Source organism: Prionailurus viverrinus, chromosome D3 (assembly GCF_022837055.1).
Source record: "Prionailurus viverrinus isolate Anna chromosome D3, UM_Priviv_1.0, whole genome shotgun sequence".
NCBI lineage: Eukaryota > Metazoa > Chordata > Mammalia > Carnivora > Felidae > Prionailurus > Prionailurus viverrinus.
Genome location: NC_062572.1, coordinates 47,237,408 through 47,265,325, shown reverse-complemented (window position 1 = coordinate 47,265,325; position 27,918 = coordinate 47,237,408). Strand labels below are relative to the sequence as shown.

At 43.4% G+C, this 27,918-nt stretch overlaps 1 protein-coding gene across 2 annotated transcripts in view; it reads left to right on the top strand.

Annotated features, from left to right (window-relative positions):
• The window catches only part of TMEM241 (transmembrane protein 241), a 114,442-nt gene that overhangs the window by 18,539 nt on the left and 67,985 nt on the right, over positions 1-27,918 (top strand). For both annotated transcript variants that reach the window (XM_047828483.1, XM_047828484.1), the window contains exons 4-5: positions 5,452-5,533; positions 21,310-21,387. In XM_047828483.1, coding sequence (XP_047684439.1) covers positions 5,452-5,533; positions 21,310-21,387 — 160 coding nt within the window. The remainder of the gene's footprint in view (positions 1-5,451; positions 5,534-21,309; positions 21,388-27,918) is intronic.

Here is a 27,918-nt window from a genome sequence, read left to right as displayed (position 1 = left end):
TCCTTGTAAATGAAAACATCATTGTGGATAACTTTAAATACCTTTAAATACTGTAAAGAGTATGCATGTATACAGTAATACTGTAAAGAGTAGTGTGTGTGTGTGTGTGTGTGTGTGTGTAACTTTTCATATGTTTATTGGCTATTTGTATTTCTTATGTGTGTGGGAAAGAGAAATATACATACATACACTCACACACACATGCAAATACCTCTTTTTTGTCCACTGAGTATTTTTCTTTTGTGAAGTTGAGTTTTTTTCTTAAAAAAAATTTTTTTTAAATCCTTTTTTTAGTGTTTATTTTTGAGAGAGCAAGCATGAGCACGGGAGGGGCAGAGAGAGAGGGGACTGAAGATCCGAAGCAGGCTCTGTGCCGACAGGCTGACAGCAGCGAGCCCAATGCGATGCTCGAACTCGCAAGCTGTGAGATCATGACCTGAGCCCAAGTCAGACACTCAAGCTGACTGAGCCACCCAGGTGCTCCGATTTTTTTTTTCTTATCGATTTGTTAACACTCATTATACATCAAGGATATTAAATTCCAGCCTGTTTTATATGTTGCCAGTATTTTTTCCTAAGTTGTTAATCATCTCTTGATTTTCTTTATGGTGTTTTTTGGCCAGTGCATTTTCTGTAGGTGTAGATCAATCTACATGAAATCCCTTATGGCCTCTGTCTTTGGAGTTACGTGTAGAAAAACCGGGAGAACATTTATTGCATGGTGTTGTGCCATGCACTGCTCTGTAATTGTGCGTCTTTCCTGCCCCACCCCTAGTGACCTAGGTGACCCCTAGATACCCCCAGCCCTAGATGACCTGACCTAGAAGAAATGACACAGTCTGGGAAAATGTGTGAACTTTGTCCATCCCTTGGAGCTATTGGCTAAAGTTAGCTAAGTTTAGTTAGCTGGAACGTTCCTTGGGAGTGAAGAGAGCTACTTTTAATTTCCAAAGATTTGGGTAACCATGTGCATGTTATAAGGTTATACTCTTCAGTGCCCAGAACCAGGTGTGATTTCCATCACTTATTGCTGTTATCTCCCTGGAAAATAATCCTCCATTTTAGCAGAGCTAATTAGGATTTTGAAATTACAGTTTCATTTTGTCCTGAAGAAATATTAAAAAAAAAGAGATGGCAAAAGCCCCCCCAAAGCACCACCTTTATAGTTCCCATCTTCACCTTGTCTCCACATAACCTGGAAAAGTATGGAAAACTCAGTTGTCAGGCATTTTATTTGCCCCAGGTAACTGTTGAAAGGTCTGACCCATCCAGGTTAAGATAGCAGATTAGCTAACAGTCGTGGAAAACCCCTCAAGCCAGAGATCCCAATTCTGATTCCCGAAGCAGCAAGTATAAACAATTCTTCAAATTATGTAAGTGCATCTGTCGGCGGACTGCACTCCCTGTAGCAGGCTTTCTCTGAGGGAGAGAGTGTGTGCTCTTGTGACTGCCACCGTCTGCCCATTTCTCCTGCTAGTGTGTCAATTTTTTTTTAATGTGTGTTTATTTATTTTGAGAGAGACGGAGATAGCACAAGTTGGAGGAGGGGCAGAGAAAGGGGGAGACAGAGAATCCTAAGCAGGCTCCATGCTGTCAGCACAGAGCCCCATGCAGGGCTTGAACTCACGAGTGAGACCACAGTCTGAGCCAAAACCAGAAGTTGGACGCTTAACGGACTGCGCCACCCAGGCCCCCCTGCCAGTGTATAAATTAAATGAGATCAATGTTGCAAAGAATTTGGGAATAATAGGGGTACCTGGGTGGCTTAGTCTGTTAAGCGTCTGACTTCAGCTCAGGTCATGATCTCACGGTTTGTGGGTTCAAGCCCTGTGTCGGGCTGTCTGCTGTCAGCACAGAACCTGCTTCAGATTCTGTGTCTCCCTCTCTCTCTACCCCTCCCCCACTCTCTCTCTTTCTCAAAAATAAATAAACATTTAAAAAATTAAAAAAAAAAAGAATTTGGGAGTCATAGTTAGTGAAGAACCAACTTGTGACAAAGTCTTACTGAACCTTCAGAGACTTTTATTGCTGTGAGTAATGGACCAAGGGGGGGATATGGTGTCCCTTCTACTTCTCTGCATCACCCCCTCACCCCCTGCACCCACTTGAACTTTGAGTTTTATCTCAAGTATCACTTATTGGAGGCAGGTTTCTCTATCCTCACTGACTAGATCAGATGCCCTTATGGTATGGCATAGTCCTTTAGTCTCTTTTATAACATTCATGCATGTGATATTTTACATTGATTTATATGAACAAAACATACATGGCTCCCACCTTTATGAAACTTACAGTTTATTTGACAGGTGGGAGACATGTTAGTAATATATGCAGAAGTTCCCTTATCTGACTCTGATAATTAATTGTCAGTGCTGAGCCTGATGCAGGGCTCGAACTCACTGACCATAAGATCATGACCTCAGCCGAAATCAAGAGTCGCGTGCATAACCGACCGAGCCACCCAGGCGCCCCAAGATTTTTCTTTGTGTATGGATGGTCGACTGGTGTTCCCTTGAGTCTTTTCTTGCATCAACAACACTTAACACATACCCTAAGATTTTCAGTGGAGTGAGAACTTTGATACTTTGAAACAATATGAATGCAGAGTTCTTTGCAATTTTTAATTATTTTTCTTCCCACCACCCCCCATCCTTTCATACTTGTTTTGCTCATATCTGTTTTGGCAGCACTTTTCCTAGTGATTCGTATTTATCATTCTCGATAGCAGCTATAATTTTTTGTTGGTGTGTGGGGGGGAGGGAGGGAGGCAGCTGTCTGATGAGAGCTCATGAGGGCCAAGACAGGGTTAGGCAACCAGCTGCTTTTGCAGGTGTCTAAATTTCTGCCTTTGGTGCATGTTGCTCTGGCTCTGTCCACCTAGAAGGTGGGCCCTGGGTGCGATAATTGTGGATCATAGTTCCATGGTTGTATCCAAATGCTCCCACAGCTGCTCTGTAACATTTCCCAGAAGTCTCTGGTCCAACTGGATCTGTTTATTTTTCATAGTTAAAGTCATTTCTTTGTGTTTCGGGTACAGGGTTAAAATACAAGGTGTTCCCTAGCCATGTTTCCTTTCTTTCCTTCTTTCTTTCTTTCTTTCTTTCTTTCTTTCTTTCTTTCTTTTCCCCTAGCCATGTTTTTTTTTTTTTCACATCCATGGCCACTGAGATGCCCTGAGGTCTCTTGGAGCGTTTGACTGGGCAGGAGTCTTCTTTGTTTAAGAGGGAACAAAGCACAAATGCCTAGGGCCTTACTGAGCTCACATCCTGAAGCACCGGGCCTGCTGCAGTGGGTGTGCTGCTGTTTCACGCAGGGCACTCCTTCCCTCTTCACTATGCTCCCTGCTGTGTATGCTCTTGGGCCTCCTTGTGGTGCTCAGCGGGCCATGGGCCTGGATCCTGTCTCCCTTGACCTTTGTGAGCTTAAGGTCTAATGGGGAAGTCGTTTCCTAGAGGAGTAGCAATTGGTTTGATGTCAAGCATGATGTTATCCATCAAGATGGAGAATGGCATCTATCTTTCTCTATTCACCTATTGGCTGGAAGTGCAGATGTCTTTTATTGCAGTAAGACGAGTAAGAACAGAGAATATTCCTCAGGTCATTAGATGCTTAGTGTGTGACCAGAGCAGAATCATGCTGTGTTTGTTATATGTCAGTGTCTACCACTAGATTATGAGGTCCTTGAGGGCAAAGTGTGAAAGGGTGGCTTAAAGCTGGAGCTTTAGAGTCAGATGACCTGAATTCAAATTTTGGCTTTGCCATAACCAGCTCTTCTGACAACAGGCAAATTAAACTCTTTATTGCCTCAGTTATTTCATGTGCACAATGGGGATAATAATAATAATAATAACAACAAAGACATTTTCTTCATAAGGTGGTTGTACACATTTTTAAAAGACACAGCATAGAAAACACTTAACAGACTGCCTCATTTGTAGCAAGTGCTCAGTAAATGTTAATTAGGATGCTGCTGTTAATAATAACTCTAGCACTGTCAGCACTTTGCAAATTGCTAGAAATATTTGCTGAATGAATATATTCAGGAAGTAGGGTTTGGAAGCCTGACTAGAGACATTTTAGCACCAGGTTCCCTGGGAAGGGTACAAAAGCAGGTCTGATCATAGATGCCTGCCCATGCTAATAAGATTCACAAAGAACATTTCTTGAGCAGGCATCATCCCAGGAGAGCAGTTCATTGAGTTAGCTGGGATTATTATGTTAAATTCTGCTGGAATGGTCTCATTTATTTATATCTATTATGAGAATAACTCCGGGAACTTGCGTAAGTGGACCAAATGTGTTTGTGACTGAGGGAACCTCAGTGATGGGTTCTCTATATAAAAACCGGGATTTTGCCTTCTTGAAGACAGCAAGATTCTAAACTGTATTGAACAAAGCAGTTTTGGGGGCACCTGCGTGGCTCAGTTGGTTAAGTGTCCGACTGTCAATTTTGGCTCAGGTCATGATCTCATGGTTTGTGAGTTCGAGCCCACATCAAGCTCTGCACTGGCAGTGGAGAGTCTGCTTGGGATTCTTTCTCTCTCCCTCTCTCCCTGCCTTTCTCCTGCTTGCTCGCTCTCTCTCTCTCTCTCTCTCTCTCTCAAAATAAACAAAGTTAAAAAGAAAAAAGAAGAAAAAAGCAGTTTTTGGTGTGGCCACAATTGAATCAAGAAACGTGCCTTCCAGAAGTCCTTAGAGATTCCAGGTTAATGGTGGAAGATGTCAGCACATGGCCACCCAGCTTGAGTTCTAGTATTCTTTTTAAAATTCTGTCCTTTGGCACTTGCTTCTTTCTTTTGTGGTTCCATGGAGCCGTTTGATATATTGCCTCAGTAAATAGCCTTTAAAAATTTGTAATAATTTGGCATGGGTTCAAAGCCTCTGACTATTTAAAATCCAAAGAATAATGTTCACTGTCCTTAAAAAAAAAAAATCTTAAAAACCTTAAAAAAATCAGGGGTGCCTCAGTCAGTTGAGCATCCGACTCTTGATTTCAGCCCAGGTCATGATCTCATGGTTGGTGGGATCGAGCCTTGTGCTGCCAGTGCAGAATCCCTGCTTGGGATTCTCTGTCTCTATCTGCCTCTCTCCTGCTCAAACACACTCTCTCTCTCAAAATAAATAAATAAAGTAAAAAAAATTTTTTGAAAAAATTCGGATCTATTCTCTCTCCCCAACTTTAGGAAGCCTTTTTCCATCTCCAGATCGTTTGTGTTCCGTCGTGGGATCAGTAACACTAGGTAGTTGGCAGAGTGACGGACTATAGCTGGATGACTTTGGCAGCCTCCCTCACTCTCAGTGGACACAGCCCATGTCACACACTTCACAGGTCACTCAGAGATGTTAAGACAATCGCCGTCGTTTTTGGTGCATCTGAAAGGTCATGCCTTCCAGCTTGGTCTTTTGGACAGAAAGTGACAGAAATATTCTGGTCTCTTTCCCTTTTTTCAGATCTGATGTTTCGACGTGGCTTCCTGCTTCGGTGCTGTATGTGGGCATAATCTATGCCGGTTCCAGAGCATTATCCAAACTGGTAAGTTTTAGAGACTTTTTAGGGAGACAGTTCCTCTTTCCTCTACCCCTTTGCTTTTTAACTTATTGTGCCTTGGATCCATAGAGGACAGGACATCAGCTTTTGTGATGGTGCACATAGACTGGAGAACAACATGGGGCTTTTACCCCCTCTCCCTGAACTGAGGATAACCAGATGATAGGGTAGGGCCATCTTGTTTTATAAGATGAAGAGGCACCAATGGAGACAAGGAAGAGAAAGCTGTGATATTTATGGAGCCTGATACAAACAGGGCCAGCCTGCTCTACCTGAGCACAGGCCATCCTCAGGAGCAGGGAGAGTGGGCTCAGCCTGCTCCTTGCTTCTGAGGAACTGTAACCCTGCCCACTGGTGACGTGGACTGGGCGGTGCTGGGCTTAGGAGTGATGTACGTGCCTGGCACAGTGTTGACACCCAGTGTGTAGGGACACTTGTTTTAGTAGTGTCATCCACCCCATCCAGATTTGAGCTTCTCAAAGGAGGGAACTGTAAAGAACAAACTTCTTCCAGGTACACTAACTATATGAAAATATAAAAATGTTATTTTTCCATCAAAAGACAATCCACTGATACTTCCATTGACCAGAGACTCAGAACGAGGCTTAAAAATCAGTAATGCCTCTTCCTGTCTTGTACCCTGACTGCTCATACTGTTTCTATCTATCAGAAAATGATTGTACTCTGACTTTTGGAAAAAATGCAAAATTTACAGAACGATTTAATCTTTTTATGCAGTTTGTTGTTCTGTTGGTCCCTTAGATCTCAGATATGAAAACAGTAAAACAGACACAAAATCTGCCTACCTGCATGATAATATTATTGTTAGGATAACCCCAAAGTTGCAAAATAGTGGTTGAGAGTTACTAGCGGTTAAGTTCTAAATTAAACCATCATTTTTCTTGCATGATTCATAAGCTTGAGTCATTTAGATGCTGTGTTCAATGGGGGAGAAACGTCCTGGGTGGGCCCAAGAAATGACAAACAGCACACACATTGGTGCTCAGCCCAGAACCTGAGATCTGGACTGGCTTCCTGCTGCCCCTTCTCTATTCTGTCCGGCTTTTGAGTCTGCTGCCTTGCTTTACACCTTCTGGCCTGCAGAGGGCGCTCTCCCTCCTAGAGCACAATACAGGTATTGATAAAAACGATGTATTCTTTCTTTTTTAAGTTTTTATTTGAATTCCAGTTAGCATACAGTGTAATATTAGTTTCAGGTGAAGAATTTAGTCACTCAACACTTACATACAACACCTGGTGCTCATCACAATACCCTCCTTAATCCCCATCTCCTATTTAAACCCCTTCCCCTCACCTCCCCTCCTATAACCATCGGTGTGTTCTCTGTAATTAAGAGTCTGTTTCTTGGTTTGCCTCTCCTTACCCCCCACCATGTTTATTTTAAGAACAATGTATTTCTTGTAGGAACTGGATAGTGATGGATGCCAGAATTTTGAAGTTTGCATAACTATCATTGGGCTAGCAATAACAATATTTTTTGTTTGTGCAGTGCCTTTTCATATGTTTCTAGAGTGATTTTCTCTCTTTTTATGTGATTCTCATATTCACCTGACAGGTGATGGATGGGGCAGATGTTAATCACCTGACAGAGGAAGGAACTCAGGTGTGGCAAGTCTTGGTAACTTGCCTCTAGTCCCAACTAGACAGCTCCTCTAACTCCAGATCTTTTGCCTTTTCAGCTTTGTCTTTTTAGGGCCAACATGTATGGATTTTAGAATAGCCCAGGGGAGAGTAGTCCAGGCCTAATTTAGACTCTTCTCATTGCAAACATTAGAAAGCTCATAAACTGTTCTAAGCAAAAGGGAAATTTACTGGATCATATATATCATTGAAAAGTTGTAGATCACACAAGGCTTTATCCAGAGGTTCCAAATACAGTTTCTGTCTCCCTTTCAGTTCTGCTCTGTCTTTTCTCCATTTCACAGCCAGGCTCTCCCCTCATGGGTGTTGTTGACTCCAGGCCCACATCCTTACAACTTGAAGTCTAATGGAAAGAGACTCATCCTTATAGTTTCTGCATGAGTCCCGGTATTCACTCTGAATACAGCAGTAGGGCCACTGCCCTTCCCAGGTCTGAAAGCCAACTAGGAAGATGGAATTATGCCGATTGGTTGGCCCTGGATCATCATCTCCATTTACTGTGGCTGGAGAGACTCAGAGCACCATTTGGCCGGCCCTGGTCTTACAGTATCCCCACCTGGATCTCATCAACTGAGACAGGGTGTGGCAGATCCTTGATATTGGGATGCTTCGCCAAAAGAAGGGATAAGGATACTAGGTGGCCTAAAATCCTTCAAAAGCCCATTGTAAAGGTCAGTCCAGTACATTCTCAGGCAGATGAGGAGTTCCATAACCTAGTACAATGCTCCTCGAAGTGTGATCCACATGCGGTGCCAATCTGTGAGCTCTTTGTCACCTGTCCATAAGGAGATTGTGCTAGAATGTACATCAGCTTTGGCACTAAACACCTTGTTCAGTTGAGCTGACTTTTTTTTTTTCATAGTGAGACTTCTTGAGAAAGGAAGCAGTGCACTGATTTACCTTCTGGCCTGAGCTTATTTTCAGGGTGACTGGCACTGTGAGTGGCATTGGGCTAGAGCACAGCCTTCTTTAACAGGCAAAAAGAAGCTGCTGCAAAATTCAAACTCTTCGAGCAAAGGAAAACAACCAAAACCCAAATATACCCAATTAGAGTGGGAGGAACACAGAAAAGAGACACTCATTATTGTTTTCCAGTGAAATAACAACCCGGCATCTTTTCTTTGTTTTCTGAGGTTTTTGTTTTTACATAGCTGCTTACAAATTTATAGAGTGGGTTAAACACAAGGCAGTCATACAGCTTGTGTTAGATAGAAAACAGGCATCAATATGCTGCTGTCAAGCTGTCAGTTTAATGAATCCACAAGGAATTGGGGTAAGTGCTCAGTTAAAATCCGTGGGTATATTGTTATGCAGAACACTTTCCAGGTAGTTCTGCTCCACAAAGATCTCCCTTATCTGACAAGATTTTGAAGCTCTGTTCTTCTGATGTGCAACTCCTAAGAGGAAGCTGGTTTAACTCATTCTGTAAAGGCATAGCAGGGAAAATTCTTTACTGGTTTTTCCTCCTCACAACCGAATGATATACAGAGTTAAGGGAAGGGGATTATTCTTGTGGTTTATCCATTCAGCACATACTCATGGGGGGTCTACTATGGGCTGGTCGCTTAAAAACAAAGAAGATATGGTTCCTGACCTTGAGAAACTTCAAGGGGAGTGGGAAAGACACACAGCTCACCATGGGAAGAGACACTATGAATATTCGGTGTTAGCGTGTGCCGGGCACTTTCCGTTGCCACTCTTCATCGCATATGAGGTCAGACTTAATTATTCCCGCTTACAGATGAGGAAACTGAGATCTAAATTATTTGGCCAAGGTCAACAACTCGTAAATGTTAAAGCAGAGGTGTAAACCCAAGCGTGTCCAACCACAGCAGGTCATCTCCAAAGCTTACCATCTTTCCTCCCTAAATCACATCAGGGGAGACCCAGGGGAGATCAGCCCATGAGGGCTGAGCTGGGGTAAGTAGAGAGGAACCGTTTAGTTGCTGTCCCGTCTACTTGGGCTAATTGGGGCAGTTTCTCCAGCTGTCCTACACTGAATAAGGTCACAGTGATGATGATGATAATGGTTCTGATGGCAGGAGTGTTGATCTTTGGAGTGTCAGTACAACCTTGACTGGTCATTATTACTCTCATTGTAATTTCCCAGCCGAAGCCTCGTCAGCGTGACAGGGTTGCCTCAAAGCCTGTGCTGGTGAGTGTTTAGAACAGATGTGCAAAGTCATACATTAGTGAGCTTGCCAGTGAGAGGCCATCCTGGTGTTGATGATTTGGCTGCTCAAACCATGTCGTTTTCTTGCCCCGGGGAAGCCAGGGTCAGTAGTTGAAGGACTCTGCAAATCTGAGCTAAGGCAGTTTGACAGGACCACTCTTGGTCTCTCACCCAGCTCTTTGATCTTGGCCCTTCCCTAAATGCTTGTTGGGATGTGTCTTCCATGAGCACAAAATTCACTCCGCACGTTGCAATGGAGCTTGGATGGGGTGTTGGTGAGGAAACGTACATGGATAACTAGACCCAGCTGGAGCAAATTACTCAGTTAAGCAGACTGGAGCCCATGGGTCCCCTTCCCATTTGTTTGGCTCTTATATTACGTAAAGGAACTTGGATCCACAAAGGAAAAGAATGTAAATGTTGATATAAAATGGAGACTTTTCCCCTGATGTTCCGTTACTGCCGATTTGAGGCAGCTCTCCTCTTTCATGTTATTTTCCTACCAGAGCTGATCAGAGTCCATTTGCAAGGATTACTTTTTAAGGCGTGGGCTTGGTGGCAAAATAGTAAACCCCTCCTCTGGATTTTACTTATCTTCTTGCTCCATCTGAAGATGATGTTCTCCATAACCCTTATAAAATGACTTATTAAAACAGGGCTGCAGGGGCGTCTGAGTGGCTCAGTCAGTTAAGCATCTGACTCTTGATCTCAGCTCTGGTCTTGATCTCAGGGTTGTGAGTTCAAACCCTGTGTTGGGCATGGAGCCCACTTAAAAAAAAAACAAATAAAAAACAAACAAAAAAACCACCCAGGGCTCCAGGGGAAAGAGTTTATGACACTGGATTTGGCAATGATTTCTTGGATATGACACCAACAACACAGGCAACAAAAAAATAGACAAATTGGACTTCATCAAAATGAAAAACTTTGGTATATCAAAGGCCACCATCAACAGAATAAAAAGGCAACCCATTGAATGGGAGAAAATACTTGCAAATCATTTATCTGATAAGAGATGTTGAACAGAGTTCAATTTCTAGGCCCAAGACGGAGCTCCTCCTTTTTGGGGTGCTACCAACTAAACCTTAGTATTCCTGTAAATGCTTTGCTTGACCAGAAACACAGTACATCCAGACAGCCAATCCCCAAACACCACGGCAACTCTGGGTTCTATACTTATTTCCTTGTTCCTTGATCTTCCTAAATAAGGTCAGATCTGCAACCCCAGCTAATCGTACCATTTCCCTATTGACACTTTTTTTTTTCAAAATTTTTAATGTTTATTTATTTTTCAGAGAGAGAGGGAGAGACAGAGCATGAGCAGGGAAGGGGCAGAGAGAGAGAGGGGGACACAGAATCCAAAGCAAACTCCAGGCTCTAGCTGTCAGCACAGAGCCAGACATGGGGCTGGAACTCACAAGCCCTGAAGTCAAGACCTGAGGCAAAATCAGAAGCTTAACCGACCTAGCCACCCAGGTGCCCCTCCCTGTTGCCACTTCTAATGCTTCATAAAACTCATTCTTCCCCAGAACCCCTTGGGAAGAGTGCCCCACTATTTCTGAGGCACCATACTTCCCCAATCCAAGGATTGTTTTCCCTTGAATAAAGGACATCAACCTCATTACCAAATTTAGTTTTGTCATTCAATAGGGATTAATATCCAGAATATAGAGAAAAATCCTCAACTCAACAACAAAAACCAAACAGCCCAATTCAAAACTGGCCAAAGGACTTGAAAGGATATTTCTGCAAAGAAGATGTACAGATGGCTAATAGGCCCTTGGAAAGATGCTCAGCATCATTAATCATTAGGGAAATGCAAATCAAAACCATAACAAGATACCACTTCACACCCCTGAGGATGGCTGTCATCAAAAACCCGGAAAATAGTAAGTGCTGGTGAGGATGTGGAGAAATTGGAGCTCTTGTGCAGTGCTGTTGAGAATGTGAGCGGGTGCAGCTGCTATGGAAAATAGTATGGAGGTCCCTCAAAAAATTAAAAAATAGACTTACTGTATGATCCAGCAATTTCATTTCTGGGTTTACACGAAAAAAAAAAAAATTGAAAGCAGGGAGTTGAACAGATATTTGGACATCCAGGTTCATAGCAGCACTATTTAAAATAGCCAAAAGTTGGAAGCAACCCAAGTGTCCTTTGATGGGTGAATGGATAAACAAAATGTCGAATATGCATACAATGGAATACTATTTAGCCTTAAGAAGGAAAGAAATTCTGACATAGGCAGCACCTTGGATGAACTCTGAGGGCATCATGTTAAATGAAAGGCGCCAGTCAAGAAAGGACAAATGCCGTGTAATTCCACTTCTATGACGTGCTTAGAGTGATCAAGGGGCCAGGGGGAAGAGAGAGTGAGGAGTTAGTATTTAATGGATACAAAGTTTGAATTTTGCAAGTTGAAAAAATTCTGGAGATGGATGGGGGTGATGGTTGCATAACAGTGTGAATATACTTAATGCCACTGAACCGTACCTTAAAAATGGTTAAAATGAGGGGCACCTGGGTGGCTCAGTCGGTTAAGTGTCTGACCCTTGATTTATGGCTGAGGTCATGATCCATGGTTCGTGAGATCGAGCCCCAGCGTGAGGCCTACTTGGGATTCTCTCTCTCCTTCTCTCTCCCCCCTCCCCTGCTCACATGCACACGCACGTGGACACACACTCAAAATAAATAAATAAGCATTAAAAAGAATACATACATAAATAAAAATGGTTTAAAATGGTAAATGCTATGTGTACATTTTATCTCAATTTAAAAATATATTTAAAAAACCCTCGACTCTGTTAGAGGCTTTCTTGAGGACAATAAGAAGAGGAGGAGATGATAACGGGTTCTCACTTGACTAACGCAGAATTTCTTTGGCTGCTGTAGGACACGCATATTTGTTTTAACTCATTCATGTCTATGCATTTCAGTAAAAAGTGTGAGAAAAATAGCAATTCACTGAAAACAGGCCAGTCTGCCCTTTGTTCCGGCCTGTACATTTGTGTCCCCAAGTGAACGAGCTGGAACAAGCCGCTGTCCCTTGGGTCTTTTCTTATTCCCAGGCATCTTGCCAAGGTGGAGGAACCTTGGTGGTTTAAAATGTCCATTTTTCACACAACAAGGCCCCTAAAACACAGGCCAGCTACTTTATGTGATGCACAGAGGAAGGACGGAGATGGCCTCCAAGCTCGTACTGGAGATACACTGGCAAAAGGGGAGTCTCGTCCTCTGCCTTTAGGGGCTTTGCCATATAACGACAATAATAAGATTAATGGAAATAATAATAACTCATGCAAATCAGCTTATGAATGTATTCATTTGCATGTACATCTTTAAATACCTCACCATCTTCCAGAAAGGATGTGTGGTGGCTTGAAAGAATAATTAAAATAACATAGACTTTTTTAATGAACAGAATTTTACAGGAAATCTAGGTGGAGAATAATAGAAGAACTAGATGAGGCTGCAGAGAGACTTAGTGCATAGACATTCATACTGTAATATCCTACAAAATAAATACAGTTGGGCCTTGAATTTAGTTTTCAGCATTCTGTGGCCAAATGAAAAAGTTACAAGACCCTCAGTGCTTGTAGGATAAGAGTGGGGTCATTGCTACACCTGTCGCAAGCATAGTATAATGTATAGAACTGTTGAATCACTATGTCGTATACCCGAAACTGTTGTACCATTGTGTGTCCATGATATTGAAATTAAAGTTAAAAGAAAAACAAGAGTGAGGTCATTGCTGAAGAAGAGCAACGCTTCCTTACTCTCAGGTCCTGTGTCCTCCAAAAAGGTAGACTGGGCCACTTAATGAGGCAGGGTCTTCAACAACATCCTTATAACAAACACAGTGGTAGCCTAGTGTCTAGGATTCTTAGAGTATTTAGGATGCATGATGAAATAGAACAGTTCAGTAGGAGCAGTTCTCTGGGGCTAAAACTGCTACCCTGGTTATCTGGCTTCCTTTGCAGACTGCCCTTAGGCAACCATCCAGGAACATTGTTTCTGGCATGCATGATTTTGATAAAAATTGGGTAGTCAACAGTTCAAAATTACATTCTTTGGCAAAAGCCTGGGGTGCAATTATTTTATCTTGTAGATTAAATCCACACCCACATATTTAAAAATCGCCCAAAGAGAAGATGGGATTGACATTCTTTTACAAAAATTAACAAGCTGACCCCGAGCTCCTGCGTGAAAAAGGGAGTCTCATCCTTGTCTACAGAGTGACCCAAGGCCCTGCCTGTGGGTGGGGCCAACTTCTCCATAGAAAACTATTCTAACTCAGTCCCAACACCTGAACAAATAACAATCAAGCCCTCAAAATTCCACTCTGGACAGCATGGGAATAATGAGAAAATATATTTTTTTTAACTTTTTTTAACGTTTATTTTTTATTTTTATTTTTTAACTTTTATTCAGTTCTGAGAGACAGAGCGCAAGCAGGGGAGGGGCAGAGAGAGAGGGAGACACAGAATCCGAAGCAGGCTCCAGGCTCCGAGCTATCATCACAGAGCCCAACACCGGGCTCGAAACTCACGAACAGTGAGATCCTGACCTGAGCTGAAGTCGGCGCTTAACCAACTAAGTCATCCAGGCACCCCTAATGTTTATTTATTTTTGAGAGAGAGAGACAGAGCCCAAGCAGGGAGGGGCAGGGAGAGAAGGGGAGACACAGAATCAGAAGCAGGCTCCAGACTCCCGGCTGTCAGCACAGAGCCTGACGTGGGGCTCAAACCCATGAACCATGAGATCACGATCTGAGCCGAAGTTGGACACTTAACTGACTCAGCCACCCAGCTGCCCTGGGAATAATGAAAAATTTTAAATAATAGATACCAACTTCTCTTCACAGCCAGAGAAAAATTTCCCATGGTACATGGATAAAATGTTGAATTTTAAGCTAATGGACTCTAAGAGTAAATTAGTTGCAAACTGTACCCCTAGATAACTAACTAAATTGGCTTGCAGTGTAGTTGAATTTGGCCAATTACATTTTGTGTCAAAAATGATGATTTGGGCTTTATAGTAGTTCATCTTGGCCATTTTTCCTGAATGAAAGATGGTAGGACCTTTTGTTGTTGAGGCCATTCCTAGACCCCTGACAATGTGGAAGAACTTACCTATTTTTCTGTTCTCTTTAGCAGTAAGCAAGTATATAGATTTGCTAAAAGTGGTTTTCAAACTATTAAGAGGAAGGTTAAAAAAGAGAACCAAAATATATTCCTCCATTTTCTTATCTGCATAATGGGGGTATTAATAACATCTAGCTGGTAGAGTTATAATGACAATTAAATATGCAAAAGCAGTTAGAATAGCAGCTAGCACATAATAAGCATTCAATATATCTTAGCTATTATTATTGCTAGTATCATTTCTCAGAACTTTTGTCTGATTTGACAAAAAGTAAGTCCTGCTGAACCTCACTTCATAAGATAATAAAGGGCAGGTTTTCTAAAAGAATCAGTCACTAGGGGCTCTCCTGAACTGATAGCATAGTTCAGGCTGGGACTTGTACACAGAATTAGAGGCCAAGGAAAATCAGTAATAAAAGTTGCAAACTGTGTTAATAACTGCTTTTCATAGGCCTCTGTGGAGGCTGAGATCGTCAATTGTACAATTACAGGTTTGGGTTTTTTTTTAAGTTATTTATTTATTTTGAGAGAGGAGGATAGCGTGTGCATGGGAAAGGCAGAGAGGGAGAGAGGGAGAGAGAGAGAATCCCAAGTAGGCTCTGCACCGTCAGCGCAGAGCCTGATGCAGGGCTCAAACTCATGAACTGTGAGATCATGACCTGAGCTGAAACCAAGAGTCGGATGCTCAACCGACTGAGCCACCCAGGCACCCCACAATTACTGTTCCTAAAGCCTGCTAGCTTCTCAGTAGAAAAATGGCTTGAGAAATCCAGAGTTAAATTTTTTAAAGTAGCAGTGGAAGCTATCCTTTAAAAAAGGGTAAGAGGGACACCTGAGTGGCTCAGTCAGCTGTGTCCAACTCTTGGTTGTGGCTCAGGTCATGATCTCACAATTTATGGGATTGAGCCCCAAGTCGGGCTCTATGTTGACATCGTGAAGCCTGTTTGGGATTCTCTCTCTCTCTCCCTCTCTCTCTGCCCTCCCCCCCCCCCACTCTCTCTCTCTTAGTAAGTAAATACATTAAAAAATAAAAGAAAATTAAAAAGATCATAGAGCTTACCCTGAGTTCATGTATTTTATTTTTTATTTTATTATTTTTAAAAGATTTTATTTTTAAATAATCGCTACACCTAACATGGGGTTTGAACTCACAACCCCCAACACCAAGAGTCACATGCTCTTCTGAATGAACCAGCTGGGTCCCCCTGAGTTCCTATATTTTAGATCATACCAGTTTTCTTACTGGAGGGAGCAGACTGGTGGGATTTGGAACACACCAGTCCTACTGGACTTTGGACAGTTGTAGGGCCAGGAAGGTTACACTGGGGGCTTGCTGTAATTTGGGTTTTGTAGCATCAAGGTTAGGAGCTTGGGCTTTGTAGAGAGCCTGGATTGGAGGCATGGCTTGGCCTCTGAACTCATTGTGAGCTCTCAGCAAGTTTCTTCATCTTCCGAGCATTCGTTTCCTTGTCTATAAATCAAGTGGTAGCACCCACTAATTGAGTTGTTGGAAGAAGTTTGTGTATGTGTGTGTGTGTGTGTGTGTGTGTGTGTGTGTGTGTGTGTGTGTTTTAATTTGGAAACAAACATTCCAGATGTTTGATCTGGTATTCCAGATCTATGATCTAGTGTAATGAGTGTCTTTGATACCAAATTTTCCCAATGTTTTTTAACATGATGGAATAGAGGGCTTTAAAAAGAATATACCTTCTTTTTTTTTTTCCAACGTTTTTTATTTATTTTTGGGACAGAGAGAGACAGAGCATGAACGGGGGAGGGGCAGAGAGAGAGGGAAACACAGAATTGGAAACAGGCTCCAGGCTCCGAGCCATCAGCCCAGAGCCTGATGCGGGGCTCGAACTCACGGACCACGAGATTGTGACCTGGCTGAAGTCGGACGCTTAACCGACTGCGCCACCCAGGCGCCCCAGAATATACCTTCTTTACATGAATTCAAAAGTCCCATGATTAAGACCTATCTCACTTTTAAAAAGTGGGGGGAGCGCCTGGGTAGCTCAGTCGGTTGAGTGTCTGCCTCTTGATCTCAGCAAAGCTCTTGATTTTAGGGTCATGAGTTCAAGCCCATGTTGGGCTCCATGTTGGGCTCCATGCTGGGCATGGAGCAGTGGGGGTGTTTTCCTCACTTTATGCGGAAGATGCACCAAATAAGGTTGAAGGCGATTCCTGGTCACAGCCTGCCTAACCTCGCCCTCACTCTCATTCTCGCAGCCCTTTGGGCCAAATGCAAAGAGGCTGTGACATGAGCAGAGCCCAAAGCAGCCCCCAAGGCCCCAACATGGCAGCTGGGAAGGAGATTTAAATAAAAGAATGCAATTAAAATACTTAGCACTGTGCCCAACACATTGTTGGTAGCTGTCATTAGTGTACTTGAAAATCAATTCTGTGTGTATGATAGATCCTTTTCCAGAATGTGATCAGAGCAGAGTCTAGGGAGATCGAGAAACCTATCCATGGTTTATTAAATCAAGAAAATTAGCCTCCTTGAGGTCTAGAGTTCCTAAATCTGGTGTCCTTTAAAAAGGTCTTCATTTTGGGGGGCACCTGGGTGGCTCAGTCGGTTAAGCCTCCCACTTTGGTTCAGGTCATGATCTCATGGTTTGTGGGTTTGAGCCCTGCATCAGGCTCTGTGCTGACAGCTCAGAGCCTGGAGCCTGCTTCAGATTCTGTGTCTCCCTCTCTCTCTGCCTGTCCCCTGCTCGTGCTCTCTGTCTCTCAAAAATTAAAACAAAAATTTTAAAAAAGTTTTCATTTTTTATGGGTTTATTTATTTTTGAGAGAGAGAGAGAGAGAATGCGCACATGCAATAAGGGTAGGTAGGGGCAGAGAGGGAGGGGACAAAGGATCCAAGACAGGCTCTGCACGGACAGCAGAGAGCCCAATGCAGGGCTTGAACTCATGAACCATGAGATCATGACCTGAGCCGAAGTTGGATGCTTCATCAACTGAGTAACCCAGATGCCCCAAAAGGTCTTAATTTTAAATAAATAGTATCCAGGCTGCCCTTTCATATTTTCATGTAACCCACCCAAGATTTTCTTTGCTATCTTCTCAAGCTGAGAACTAGAAGGCCAGGCCCTAAGTTTGCCAAACATGGCCTAATAGATAAAGCCAGTTAAAAAAAAAATCTCTAATGATCTTAAAACAATAAATATCAATTCAAAATATAAAAATTTAAGAGGAGTAAAAAGAAGCACAAAAGATAAATGAAAAACTAGAAAATAGTAAATATCAAGTATGATTTTTTAAACCCTTTTTAAAAGTTTTAACTCCAGTGTAGTTAACATACAGTGTTGTATTAGTTTCAGATGTACAATATAGTGATTCAACACTTCCGTACATCACCTGGTGCTCATCATGACAAGTGCCCTCTTTAACCCCTGTCACCTATTTCATCCAACCCCCCACCCACTCCCTTGGTAACCATCAGTGTGTTCTCTGTAATTAAGAGGTTACTTTTTGGTTTATCTCTCTCTCTCTCTCTTTTTCCCCTTTTGTTTTGTTTCTGTTTTTTTCTTTTTTTGAAGATTTATTTATTTTGAATGAGAGAGAGTGAGTGAGCAGGGGAGGGGCAGAGAGAGAGAATCCCGAGCAGGCTCCTCCCTGATGTAGGGCTCTATTTCATTTACTGTGAAATCATGACCCTGAGCTGAAATCAAGAGTTGGACCCTTAACCAACTGTGCCACCCAGGTGCCCCCCTGTTTGTTTTGTTTCTTAAATTCCACATGTGAGTGAAATCATATGGTATTTGTCTTTCTGTGACTGACTTATTTCACTTAGCATAATAATCTCCAGGTCCATTCATGTCATTGCAAATGGGAAGATCTCATTCTTCTTTATGGCTGAGTAATGTTCCATCACTTATTATATATATGTATACATATATATGTATATATATACCACATCTTCTTTTTAAAATTAAAAATTTTTTAATGTTTATTTTTGAGACAGAGAGAGACAGAGCATGAGGGGGGGGGGGTCAGAGAGAGAGGGAGACACAGAATCCAAAGTAGGCCCCAGGCTCCAAGCTGTCAGCACAGAGCTTGATGCAAGGCTTGAACTCACGAACTATGAGATCATGACCTGAGCTGAAGTCGGATGCTTAACTGACTGAGCCACCCAGGCACCCCCACCACATCTTCTTTATCCGTTCATCTATCAGTGGATACTCGGGCTGCTTTCGTAATTTGGCCATGGCAAATAATGCTACAATAATCATAGGGGTGCATATATTCTTTCAAATTAGTGTTTTAATGTTCTTTGGGTAAATAGCCAGTAGTGTGATTGCTGGATCATAGGTAGTTCTATTTTTAACTTTTTGAGGAACTTCTGTACTGTTTTCCATAGTGGCTGCACCAGTTTGCATTCCCACCAGCAATGCACAAGGGTTCCTTTTTTTCCACATCCTCACCAACATTTGTTGTTTCTTGTGTTGTTGAGTTTAACCATTCTGACAGGTGTGAGATGATATTCCATTGTAGTTTTGGTTTGTATTTCCCTGATGATAAGTGATGTTGAGCATCTTGTCATGTGTCTGATGGCAATCTGGATGTATTCTTTGGAGAAATGCCTGTTCATGTCTCCTGCCCATTTTCTAATTGGATTATTTGTTAAAATAAAGTATGATATTTTATTATCCATTTATTTATTTTTATAAAGTATGATTTTAAAAGGAAAAAACTATTTGAGTTGCACTTTTAATGAAAGATAAATCAAGAGTAGAAAATGTTAAAAAGGCAGGAAAATGTAAGGCAAGAACTCCAAAAGAATAAAAAACAGTGCAAGTTAGAACAAAGTACTAAAATAGGGAAGAGCTACAAAGTTTTAAAAACAAGGTAAAAATATATCCTCCAAAAAGATAAAGAACAGATCCATCTGGAAGTAGGCGAGTGACGTGATCTTAAGTGGGTCCTCTAAGCTGGAACAGTTTCCCAGCTCAGGGTCCTCTGTCTAGGCTGCTGAGAGTGGGCTGTCTGTTAATACTGACCACTTTTTGTGTAGTGCTCCCGAACCACTCCTCTATCCTTTACCTACTTGTTTCTGTCATTCCTCCCAAGTGCTCCGGGTCGTAGAAATTGCTATCCCCATACAGAGAAGCAAACTAAGGTTTGGATAAGTGCCTTGCTCCACTAGCCCCTTCTGATGCCAAAACCCATGTATATGCTTGATCTTTTTCACTTTTCAAGAAATATTGACATCAATACATCAACAATGTATTGTTGTCATCAACAACAGAGACAATAACAAAATCCCACACCCTTTAATCCTTCCCACTCACCATGTCAAGATTACCCATCAGATTCGGAGAGACTGACATTCTTAGCAAACAGCCCAGCAATAGTAAATGTGCAGTGGGTGCTCTGTTTACCTTAATAACCCTCTGGAGTGTTAGGGGTTTTTTCTTTTTAAGTTTATTTATTTATTTTGAGAAGAGAAAGACTGAGTGCATGCGCGAGCAAGGGAGCGGGCAGAGACATAGAGGGAGAGAGAGAATCCTAAGCAGGCTTGGTGCTGTCAGCACCGAACCTGACACAGGCTCCATCTCACAAACCATGAGATCATGACCTGAGCTGAAAATCAAGAGTTGGGCACTCAACTGACTGAGCCACCCAGGCGCCCATGGAGTCTTAAGGTTTTTTTTGTTTTTTTGTTTTTTTTTTTTTATCTCTTCTCCTTTCCCTCACTTTTTTTTGGGTGCAAATTTCATCCCAGTCATTCAAATATTTACCTCAGTTCAGTCTCCTAAATATCTCCTTAATGTGAACACTTTTCTCCTTTTTCACTGCCACTGCTAAGTTCAGGCCGCCATCTTGCCATTCCTTGTATTAATTTCCCATGACTCCTGTAACAAATTACCACATATTGGGTGGCTTAAAACAGCAGAAACTTGTTCTCTCCAGCTGTAGAGAATATCAGCGTTATTGTGCCGAAATCCTGGTGTGTCAGCAGGGCCCCACTGCCCTCCAGAGGCTCTACGGGACGATCCACTTCTCGCCTCCTCCAGCTTCTGTTGGCTGCTGGCACTTCTTGGCTTGTGTCCCATCACTCCAGTCTCCGCCTCTGTGGTCACTGGCCTCCTCCTCCGTGTGTGTCAAATCTCTTTCTCTTGCAAATATATGTGTTTGCATTTGGGGCCTACCCAGATAATTTGGGGCAAACTCCCCAGCTCAAGATTATTAATTTAATCACAATTGCAAAGACCCCTTTTTGCCATGTTAGGTGACATTCACAGGTCCCAGGGATTAGGGTGTGACTGTCTTTCAGGGGGCCATTTTTCAGTCTGCCACACCCCAAGACTTTTGCAACCATCTCTGCCTTCTGTCCTCCACTGGGAGCCCAAGTTCCTTTAAACACACAGATCAAATCATGTCATTCCCTTGAAACTCTTCAGCCGCCACTTGGCTCTTGGCAGGGTTCTGACACTCCGCTGAGTAAGTGCGCCTTTTTGTGTATTCCATCAGAGCTGTTACCTCTATAGGGACAGTCTCCCTATCACGTATCCACCTTGTACGTGGGATGTTTTTCCTGTGACACACAGTAGGTGCTTAATAAATATGTGTTGAGCCTCTACATCCACCTCGCCAAGAATAATACTCCAACAGAGAGCACTAATCCACGCAGAAGGGTTTTTGCTGGAGAGGATCATATATGTGAATGCCAAAAGTTCCCACGGATCTTTATTTTTAAGCAGAAACCAAGTATTATGTAATTAAGGGATCAAAGAAAACATTTTCATGCTTATTACATTATTCTGTTTTCTTTCAGGCCATTCCTGTGTTTCTTACTTTGCATAATGTAGCTGAAGTTATCATCTGTGGGCACCAGAAGTGTTTTCGGAAAGAGGTAAATGATAATGCAAAATGCTAGTCTCGCTTCCCTTGCTTTAAATTTCAGAGATGAACTCTTTTTTTTTTTTTTTTAATGGCCCAAATTAGTGTCTACCTTTTCCTGCCATCTGTTTCCTGTCAGTGGTCAATACCGCCTGGCAGTCATCACTAATTTCAAGCATCGTGTATTTGACATCTCTTCAGTTCACTGTGCATGTGTGGCAATGCTTGATCTGAATGGCACTCAGCTGCAGGTCAGGGCAGAGCAAGCACCTTGGGATATGAGGAGGAATTTACTGTGGGCCGAGGAATGGGGGCGGGGGTTCTTATTCCCACCCACAATGAACCCCAGGGGCCATAGGGAAACATATCGCAGAGATTCACGTAGGGTGCTGGGAGCATTACCCTCCCCCACCCTGCCGGGGGAAACCCCCTTTCTTCCCAAGCCCAGCTCTGCCTCACACCAGCTCGAGCAAGTGTCTTTGCTTTCTGTGCCTCCACTGGGGAAAAGGGGACACTAACGACACCTGGCTCATACAGTCGTTGGGAGGACGCAGCGAGGCACATGTGTTAAGTACTTCTGAAAGTTTCTGGCGCCTAGTAGGTATTTATTAACGTTATTAGTGGCGGTTTTAATTTGGTCCTCTTTTGGGAGCTCTTTTTCTAACATCTGCCCATTTGAGATGGTTTCATATAAAAATGTGGAACTTTCCAACCAGAGAGGCTAGTTGGCCATTCAGGCAGCTCACTTCTTACAGGTGTGTGGGAGAGAGAGGCATCCTTCCCGTGGCCGAGGCCACTCTATACACCTGTGCACCCTGTCATTCCCATCTGCTGCTTGCGGGCAGCTCCATGGACTACCTCCTTATCCTGGATAGCTGACCTCTCTCTGTCTCTGCTGGCTGACTTTCCTCAGCCAGTGGACACACTCAGTGCTCTCAGTCCACCAAGGATGGAGTGGGCCCTGGGAGACCTGCCAACACTAACCCAGCTCTGAAAGGCCGTGTTTCTAAAACCAACACTGGATGCCAACGCCGGTGCGCTCTCTTGCCTGTGCACCCCTCTTCCTCTGCCCCACCGCGTCCTTGCCCTCCCCCAGCAAAGTGTGTGAGGGAGGGAGGGTCAGGTTCGGAGCTGTTCACGGCCTCGTGCCCCTCTCGCTCCCAACCTGCTCCTGCTTCTGCCCCCACCATTCCCCTGGAGTTGCTCTGGCTGAAGTCACCGATGGCTGTGTTTATGCGACTTCCGTTGGCCTTGTACACCATTCACCAGGTTCACTCCTGCCTTTCCTTGAGTCTCTTGCCCCCTTGACCTGCTGGTTCTCTTCCCCGGTCTCTGGCTCTTCCTTCTCCCTTTCTTTCGTCTGCCCTTCAGGGTCTCCCAGGGCTCTGTGTCAGGACCCCTTTGTTCCCATGCACACTCTTTCTGGATAGTCTCATCCACACCCATGGCAGCGCCCCCGCTCTGTTCACTGTGACTCCTGTGTCCCATCTCCAGCCCAGGCCTCTCTCTTGAGCTCAGATCCCCACGGCCTGCTGCCTCTAGCTGTCTGCCCAGCTGTTTCCCGGGCATCTGAAATGCAAAGGGACCAAACCGGAACTGCTGTTTTCCTAACCTGCTTCCTACTTGTCGATCCCATGATCCTGATCATCACCACCCAAGTCAGAAATATAGGGGTTCTTAGAGTCCTGGTTTGGTCTTCTTCCCCCCACCCCTCCACCACACCCTGTTTCTGAATCTGTCCCCTCCTCTCCATTCCCACTGCTGCTGTCACCTTGGTCAGATGCTCATCTGTTTTTCAGGGCTATCTGGCTAGGGGCCAAATGACATCTTGCTCCCTCAAGCCCTTGGGCAGCCAAGTAGGGCCTGGGGTGAGCAGACCTGGCTTGGACTGTCTTTGCGTTGTGTGTGTGCCGTCGCCTGCCATCGCCTGCCAGGTGTGCAGTAGTGCCTGGCTGCCTTCCCTGCCTCTGCCTCTGCCTCTCCCCCTGCCTCTCCCCCTCACCTTCCTCCACACTGCACGCAAGTGACCTTCTGATACAGATCCGATCACGTCCCCATGTACTTGGGGACTACGCATGACCTACACGAGGCCTGTAAAGCTTGTCACCACCAGGATACCATCTACCTCTAGGGTTTTAGAAAATGCAGCCACAACCAAACTTCTCATGTTTCCTAGACCATGTCGTGATGTTTTCTTTCTTGTGATCTGTCAGAGAACCTCTTCAACACCATCTCATTTATTCTAAATATGTGCCCACTGTGCCAGGCTCTGAGTCTATAGTAGTGAGGAAGAGGCATTGCCCTACCATTCTGGGCTCCTCGTACGGAGCATCACCCGAGAAAGGAAGACACTAGACAAATCATTACACCCACATGCTGGATTGTACGGCCCGAGAGGCCACTCTAGGGAAGTGACATTTAAACACAGACAAAGGCTGAACAGGAGTTCAACAGGTGGGGCAAGGGGAGGGCTCCCAGGAAGAGGAGCCATCTGATGCACAAGGCCAGATGTAGGAAGGGATTTGGCCAGTGAGGCTGGAGCTTGACAAGAAAGAGAGGGTGGCTTAGGATGAGACTGGAGACAGGACAAGACTTTGAGGCTGGGCTAGGAATGTGGGGTTTATGCTGAGCGCAGTGAATGGCCAGGGTTGGGTGTGAAAGGCCCGAGGGACCGATCAGATTTACAGCGTTGAAAGCTCATCCAGCTGTCTATGGAGGAGAAAGGACTGCAGGGGTGAGAGGGGACCCTGTGGTGACTCTCGAGGTCTCACGAGGGAGGCTCTCAGTATTTTAGGCTGGTCTGCATGCAGTTGGAGCCTTCCCTGACACCTCAAGGAGCGTGAGCACGTCTCTCTGATTTTATACCTCTCACACCATCTGGCAATTTCCATATTTCATCGATTACATGCTGCTTTTTTTTTCCATGTTAAAAAAATACTACTGGAGCACCTGGGTGGCTCAGTCAGTTAAGTGTCCGACTCTTGATGTCGGCTCAGGTCATGATCTCACGGTTCATGAGTTCGAGCCTGGCATCGGGTTCTGTGCTGACATTGTGGAGCCTGCTTGGGTTTCTCTCTCTCTCTCTCTCTCTCTCTCTCTCTCTCTCTCTCTCCCCCCCTCTCTCTGCCCCACCCCCTGCTTGCACCTTCTCTCTCAAAATAAATAAACTTTTAAAAAAGTATTCACTACCTATAGTTGGGACACTTTTACTATCAATGGCCTGCCATGGTCAAATGCTTTCTTTCTTGATAGCATATAAAAGAATGGGGAATTTTACAATCAGTGGCATCTGAGGTTCAATGAAACGCAGTAGGAGTTTCCCTGGGTCTCTGCCTGCTTTCTCAGAGCCCCCCTTGGCAGGGACCACGTGTTCTCTGCAAAGCCCCGAAGTCCAGCCCCAGAATTGCCAAGCTGAATATTCACTAGCCAGTCACTGAGGTCGAGAAACTCACCAAGAGTTGCTCAGGTTCTGGGAGACTGACTCATGCTTCTTATCTTCAAAGTGGACACCTTTGTTGTGAATTGAAAATGAAGATTCATCTGGTCTAGGGAAGAGATCCAGGCATTTCTACAAGGTATTTCTTCCTGGTGGACAAGTCTGATCACATAGTCAAGGCTGCGCGTAAGAAACAGGGTTAGAGAGTCCTTAGGGGTATCTCCATCAGGCAAAAACCAGGGGCCAGACTTCCAGGCTGAGAGGAAGAAACTGGATAAACGCCAAAATATTTTGAATCTTCATCTCCATTTCATCACTAACACTAAACAGCATTCTTTCTTTTTTAAAAAATTTTAATTCCAGTATAGTTAACATACAGTGTTATATTAGTTTCAGGTGTACAATACAGTGATTCAACAATTCCATACATACATCACCTGGTGCTCATCACAAGTGTACTCTTAATCCCCCTCATCCATTTCACCCATTCCTCCACCCACATCCCCTCTGGTAACCATCTGTTTGTTCTCTATAGTTAAGAGTCTGTTTTTTGCTTTACCTCTTTTTTTTCTTAAATGTTTGTTTGTTTTATTTCTTAACTTCCACAGATGAGTGAAATCATATGGTGTTTGTCTTTCTCTGACTGACTGACTGCACTTAGATTATACCCTCTAGGTCCATCCATGTTGTTGCAAATGGACAGATTGCATTCTTTTTTATGGGTGAATAATATTTCATTGTATATGTATATGCCACATCTTCTTTAATTCTTTTTTAAAGTTTATTTATTTTCAGGGGCACCTGGGTGGCTTAGTCGGTTGAGAATCCGACTTTGGCTCAGGTCATGGTCTCATGGCTTGTGAGTCCGAGCCCTGTGTCGGGCTCTGTGCTGACAGCCCAGAGCCTGGAGCCTGCTTTGGATTCTGTGTCTCCCTGTCTTTCTGCCCTTACCCTGCTCATTCTCTCTCTCTCTCTCTCTCTCTCTCTCTCTCTCTCTCTCTCTCTCAAAATAAATAAACATTAATAAATTTTTTTAAGTTTATTTATTTTGAGACAGAGAGAGAACATGAATTGGGTAGGAGTAGAGAGAGAGGGAGAGAGAGAATCCCAAATAGGCTCTGCACTGTCAGCGCAGAGCCCAACTCGGGGTTTGAACCCACAAACTATGAGATCATGACCTGAGCCGAAACCAAGAGTTGGATGTTTAACCAACTGAGCCACCCAGGTGCCTCAATATGCCACATCTTCTTTATACATTCATCTGTTGGGACACTTAGGTTGCTTCTATAATTTGGCTATTGTAAATAGTGCTGCAATAAACATAGGGGTGCATATATCTTTTCAAGTTAGTGTTTTTGTATTCTTTGGGTAAATACCCACTGGTGAAATTACTGGATCATAGAATAATTCTATCTTTAACTTTTTGAGGAACCTCCGTATTGTTTTCCGCAGTGGCTGCACCAGTTTGTATTCCCACCGGCAGTGCATGAGGGCTTCTTTTTCTCCACATCCTCGTCAACACTTGTTGTTTCTTGTGTTGTTGATTTTAGCCATTCTGACTAGTGTGAGCTGATATCTCATTGTAGTTTTGATTTGCATTTCCCTGATGATGAGCAATGTTGAGCATCTTTTCATGTGTCTGTTGGCCATCTGGATGTCTTCTTTGGAGAAATGTCTGTTCATGTCTTCTGCCCATTTTTAATTGGATTATTTGTTTCTTAGGTGTTGAGTTATATAAATTCTTTATATATTTTAGATACTACTCCTGTATCACATATGTCATTTGCAAATATCTTCCTCCATTCAGTAGCTTGTCTTTTAGGTTTATTGATTGTTTTCTTTATAAACAACATCATTTCTTGTCAGGGCAAATTAGGAAACAATTGCATGCATTACATACATATTTAGTTATTTTTTTTAAAAAAAACCCTTTATTTTGGGGTTCCTGGGTGGCTCATTTGGTTAAGTGTACAACTCTTGATTTTGGCTCAGGTCATGATCTCGTGGTTTGTGAGATTGAGCCCCATGTCGAGCTCTGTGCTGACAGCACGTAGCCTACTTGGGATTCTCTCTCTTCCTCTCTCTCTGCCCCTTCTCTGCTTGCACACACACATTCTCTCTCTCAAAATAAATAAACATTAAAAAATATTTTTAAAACCTTTATTTCCTTTATCAACGGAATAAACTATAATGAATTGTAGAACACGCAGAGGAAAAATGTCCCAGAAATCAACTGTGATCCTACCTCACAGAGGATACTACTCTATTCTTTCAGACTTTTTTTCTAGGCACATATATAGACATACATAAATGATATACTATCCTATTTTCCTGATCAATTGTCAGGAATCTCTGTTTGTGTCCTCATTCTACTTACATGGAACATGATGTGTTGGCAAGTATCTGTGTGTAAACTTGTAGGTGATTTCTAGTAGGTTGGCATTAAAAGCTGCTCTGTGATGAGTATTGCTGTGATATTTTCTCAATATGATTCACTTTCCTGATCATTTAGCCTGGAGCCTCAACAAAGTGACCAGATATTACCAGGAACACAGCTGTATATGACACCTCTTAGACTTAACCTATGATTGACATTGAGGCCTCTTTTGTCCATTCTGTGTCAGGTTTCACCAGACTCAACTCCGGAAAGGAAGGTTGACCTCCTCATGACCTTGTTCCCAGGTTATGAGAATATACTCCATCTGGAGCTGTGGTTCATTGTCACCATCCCTGTTTTTTTGTGCATGCATGCGCAAACACACACACACAGCTTGACTTTTATAAGGTAACGTGTGGTTTGTGGAAATAGTCTTGCTACCTTGCAGATATAGTTGTCACAGTTGAATATTACAATATTGCTACTCATTCTTTTGGTTGTTCAACATTTATTAAGTATATACTCTATATCAAACATTTGGCTATGGAGATATAGAGGACACATTGGTCACCCTCACAGAACTCAGCTAAATGGAAGAACCAACGTGTAAACACACTCTGTGATGCCCATAGAATGTCATATGGGCTGAAACGGGTGTGGAGGGACCAGAGGTGACCACTGGTAAGTCTGTTTGGAAGGGTCAGAGGCGAGATTTGAACCCAGTCACACGG